This window comes from Palaemon carinicauda, unplaced genomic scaffold (genome assembly GCF_036898095.1).
Source record: "Palaemon carinicauda isolate YSFRI2023 unplaced genomic scaffold, ASM3689809v2 scaffold2, whole genome shotgun sequence".
Taxonomy (NCBI): domain Eukaryota; kingdom Metazoa; phylum Arthropoda; class Malacostraca; order Decapoda; family Palaemonidae; genus Palaemon; species Palaemon carinicauda.
Window position 1 is genome coordinate 1080001 of NW_027169589.1, and position 5000 is coordinate 1085000.

A 5000-nucleotide genomic window follows, 5' to 3' on the forward strand; every position below is an offset into this window, starting at 1 on the left:
TGAGAAGAGATGAACAGTAAATTGGGAGGAGAGTGATGGAAATGGAGGTACAGGGAACGAGAAGGAGAGGGAGACCAAAGTGAAGGTGGATGGACTGTATCAAGGATGACCTTCGATCAAAGGGATTAACCGGTGATGAAGTGTGGGACAGAGGTAGATGGAGAACGCTGGCCAGAAACATCGACCCCACATAAAAGTGGGAAAAGATACAGACGAAGAAGATTACACCTAAAAGTAGATAAAACTTTCAGAAAAGCGTGAGAATGCAAGAACCTGCTTTGTTTACCCAATGAGTAGTATGATACCGGAGTATATCCACCCTAACCCTTTTTACAGGACAAAGTAAGGACAAAAACGCTTATCATTTCTCCAAATCGTTTAATAGAAATGCCGCACCCACTGCTAAGGCTCCTCCCAAGTCTTTAATGGCTCAAGACAGTCACAAGAACCAGTCCGAGGACCGACTTAGCAGTGGTGCCAGATATGGGGATTTATTCCTAGATTTGTGGATTTATTCCTACATTTGGAGATTTATCCTTAGTTTGGGGATTTTGGAAGACTTTTGACGATATTCTGTACATATTTCTATGAAGAAGAAACAGAGATGAGTAAACCTTTATATTGTTGCAATTGGTTCACTTACAATTACATGAATTATAATGAGTAATATCTATATTAGAAGAAAATATATTTCTGGAAATGGAGATTTTTGGGTGGTTTTGGGGATTTTTTATCACGAGTTTTAGGGAATTTTACACTAACCCATCTGATATTCTGGCAAATTTGGCAATCCTGCAACTCAGTATAATGGTGGCGTTGTTCAAGGCGGTATGCTGCCCCAAGTGATCCTAGGCGTGGTTCTGAGCGTCATTGTGTTGAGCGGGAACAGTCAGGACTTTGTGCCCATCGACATCCTCCTTCATGGTTTTATGGATAAATTGCGGTACAACATCACAACGACTCTCGAAGGTCCGTTACTGAACAAAGGATTATTTATACCTTCAAATAATATTCATACTTTCTCTAAATTTCTGTTTAAACTTGGTAGATTTGAGACTTGTTTTATTAATGCTTTTTACAGCAATGATGATTTTCATTGATTTTAATAGGATATGTCAGACTCAACTGACTTTTTTTTTACTATTTTTCCATTAGTGGATCACCATTTTTAAGAGAAAAAAAATGACGGTTAAACTTAGGGTTTTCAAGAAAAAAGTTTAAGTGTTTTGGGGTTCTCAAAAAAAGAAAAAAGAAAAAAAAACTTTGATTGTTAAACTCGGCATATGGGTGGAACAATGTTTATTTTGTCAGTCACTTTACTTTTTAGTTTTCATTCTTTATTAACTTATTTTGCTTTTTACCAGTAGGCCTAAAACCCGTTCTGATACCAAATATATAGAGAATGGTCAATATGAACTCTTATCCGCTTCAATAGACAAGTGGTTTAAGTTTATTTTCTTTTTGTATTGACTCTTATGCAAAGACGTTTTCAAAAAGAAAAAAAAAAGAATATGTCATGATATCAAATTAACTCTGACTCGAAGTCAGAGTTATTATTATTATTATTATTATTATTATTATTATTATTACTTGCTAAGCTACAACCCTAGTTGGAAAAGCAGGATGCTATAAGCCCAGGGACTCCAACAGGGAAAATAGCCCAGTGAGGAAAGGAAACAAGGAAATAGGAGAAGTAATTAACAATTAAAAAATATATTTTGAGAACAGTAACAACATTGAAATGAATATTTCCTATATAAATTATACAAATCTTTAACAAAACAAGAAGAGAAATAAGATAGAATAGTGTGCCCGAGTGTACCCTCAAGCAAGAGAACTCTAACCCAAGACAGTGGAATACCATGGTACAGAGGCTATGGCACTGCCCAAGACTAGAGAACAATGGTTTAATTTTGGAGTGTCCTTCTCCTAGAAGAGCTGCTGACAATAGCTAAAGAGTCTATTTGTGGCTTAATGCGCGAAAGTCGTGTGTCGCTGATATATTATAAATAGCCTTTTGTTAAAAACAATCTTGATAGTTTAGCATGATCAGCTTAGCTCTGCAGTTGTCGCTTGGAAAAATATTAAGGTTGTGTTTGCCCAGGGCACCAGCCACCCGTTGAGATACTACCGCCAGAGAGTTATGGGGTCCTTTGACAGGCCAGACAGTACTACATTGGATCCTTCTCTCTGGTTACGGTTCATATTCCCTTTGCCTACACACACACACACACACTGAATAGTCTGGTCTATACTTTACATATTCTCCTCTGTCCTCGTACACTTGACAACACTGAGATTACCAAACAATTCTTCTTCATCCAAGGGGTTAACTACTGCAATGTAATTGTTCCAGTGGCCACTTTCCTCTTGGTAAGGGTAGAAGAGACTCTTTAGCTATGGTCAGCAGCTCTTCTAGGAGAAGGACACTCCAAAATCAAACCATTGTTCTTTAGTCTTGGGTAGTGCCATAGCCTCTGTATCATGGTCTTCCACTGTCTTGGGTTAGAGTTCTCTTGCTTGAGGGTGCACTCGGGCACGCTATTCTATCTTATTTCTCTTCCTCTTGTTTTGTCGAAGTTTTCATAGTTTGTATGGGAGATGTTTATTTTGATGTTCTTACTGTTTTTGAAAAAATTTATTTTTTCGTGATTCCTTTCCTCACTGGGCAATTTTCCGTTGGAGCCCCTAGGCTTATAGCATTCTGATTTTCCAACTAGGGTTGTAGCTTAGCGATTGAAAATTAATTAATAATTCCTTTCGTGTTTTCCGATTTGAAGACATCTTCTCTAGATGACTGCTAAATTGAGACTACTAAACAAGAACAGATTACTATACAGTCGTAACCATTGAACATTGCCATCATTATAATAATCACAAATACTTTTATTTAGTTATAGCGAATGTCGGTGCATATTACATAAGTTTTAACTAAAAATACAATCACGAGAGAGAGAGAGAGAGAGAGAGAGAGAGAGAGAGAGAGAGAGAGAGAGAGAGAGAGAGAGAGAGAGAGAATGGCAAACCATCAATTATCCAAAATGAAATTTCGACTGTAGATAACTTCATATATATTATTTCCACGAAACTAGATTATTGTTTTGAATTAGAGGGTTTCTATTCGCCATATATAACTTGTTTCTTCTATTAGAGTGCTTCTTTTCCCATTCGCATGGGGTAACACGGTTGCCTTCTTTTGAAGGACTTTGCTTTGGCTTTTGGGGTGGACCGTAGCCCCAACAGACTGCCCTGCCTGCCATCGCCTAGACCCCGGTAGCGTATGTTTGTGCGTTGTACCAGCCACCACCCAGCAGTGAGGAGTCATGTATGGAGTGAAAATTAAGAGATTGTGTTTCTGATATGAACTAAGTTGGAAGAAGTGGAGAGACTAACTACAATTCGACCAGTCGAAAATTGCTATTGGTTGATAGTTGAACGGAAGGATTCAGGCACTCCAATAATTACAGATATAACTCAGAGGTATTCAGCTGATGAGTTTTCCCTTAAGAGTATAGTCATTATTAAAGTAATTATAGTGATTACACTGAAATGTTTTATATATCTTACCTGGATGCTGCTATTGTATAAAAATAGCAGTAAAATAGCTTAAAATTGTGTCGGCCTCCGGGGGCCTCACATCGTCCCACGGACCCCCAGCTGCTTTGGATACGTTTTCTGACCCAGCCGCCATTTTGAATTTGCTGGATCCGCGATTGTTTTCCAAGCCAGTTCAATCACCGATGATGAGTATTTCTCACTATGATCATGAGTTTGCATAGATGAAATAAGAGAAGATACATCTGGTAGATAGGCTAAGTTGAGCTCAGATCCAAGAATCTACTCATTTGCACCTCAAGAAGTACATGGCAAGAGGATGGAAGAAATCCAGGAAGCGATTGCAAATGATCCACTCTCTCAACAAGTGATATATCCTACATGGCTTACCTGAGATCAGACATTATGTAGTGGATGAAGCCAAAACTCTTTTTGATTTTCGAGACACATTAGTACAGTAATGCCTCACAACACGAAATTAATTGGTTCCGTAGTGGCCTTCATAGCGTGATTTTTTCGTGTTGTGAGTCGCCTTTTACGTGTGAATAGCCTAATTCATTCCAGGCCCTAAAAAAAACCCTTGAATGATTATACATCCATACATATACCAAGGCACTTCCCCCAATTTTGGGGGGTAGCCGACATCAACAAAAGAAACAAAACAAAAAAGGGGACCTCTACTCTTTACGTTCCTTCAGCCTAACCAGGGACTCAACCGAGTTCAGCTGGTACTGCTAGGGTGCCACAGCCCACCCTCCCCCGTTATCCACCACAGATGAAGCTTCATAATGCTGAACTCCACTAAACTCAATGAAATACAGTATTGTACAATCCTTTGAGATCAAGATGTGGGACATTTGAACCAGAACCCAATCCCTATCTTTACCAGGATCAAAAAATATACTAGGTAAACTAAGGAAGGCGCACAGGACATTAATCCACTACGCACCAGCATCGATAATGCAGCGACTATTTAATGTGCTGCCAGCTCATCTAAGAAACATATCAGGAGTGAGCGTAGATGTGTTTAAGAAGAAGCTCGATAAATACCTAAGATGCATCCCAGACCATCCAGGACTGGAAGATGCAAAATACACCGGAAGATGCATTAGCAACTCTCTGGTGGATATGTGAGGTGCCTCACACTGAGAGACCTGTGGGAACCCAAACATAAAAAAAAGCAATAAGGCAAGGTCAACTCCAACAGGCTGGGAAATACCAGAATACCAGAGAAGAAACGGCTCTATCTAGCAAGACAACCCACAGTGAACCTCGTCGTCACACTAGTGAAGATGCTGCTCATCCCCTCAGTAAAACCAATCGGTCTAGAAGTCCCAGGCAGAGAGGTCTGAGGAACCTGAAACCTCCTACACAAGCAGAGAATCCTATAACTGTAGAACGACCTCAAAGGGAAAGAGACATTCCCAGTAAAACTGAAAGATTTT

At 39.4% G+C, this 5000-nt stretch overlaps 1 protein-coding gene across 2 annotated transcripts in view; it reads left to right on the forward strand.

Annotated features, from left to right (window-relative positions):
* Window positions 1–808: 808 nt before the first annotated feature.
* Window positions 809–5000, forward strand: part of LOC137635927 (perlucin-like protein) — a 22891-nt gene continuing 18699 nt past the window's right edge. For both annotated transcript variants that reach the window (XM_068368368.1, XM_068368369.1), the window contains exon 1: window positions 809–969. In XM_068368368.1, coding sequence (XP_068224469.1) covers window positions 831–969 — 139 coding nt within the window. In that variant the 5' untranslated portion in view covers window positions 809–830. The remainder of the gene's footprint in view (window positions 970–5000) is intronic.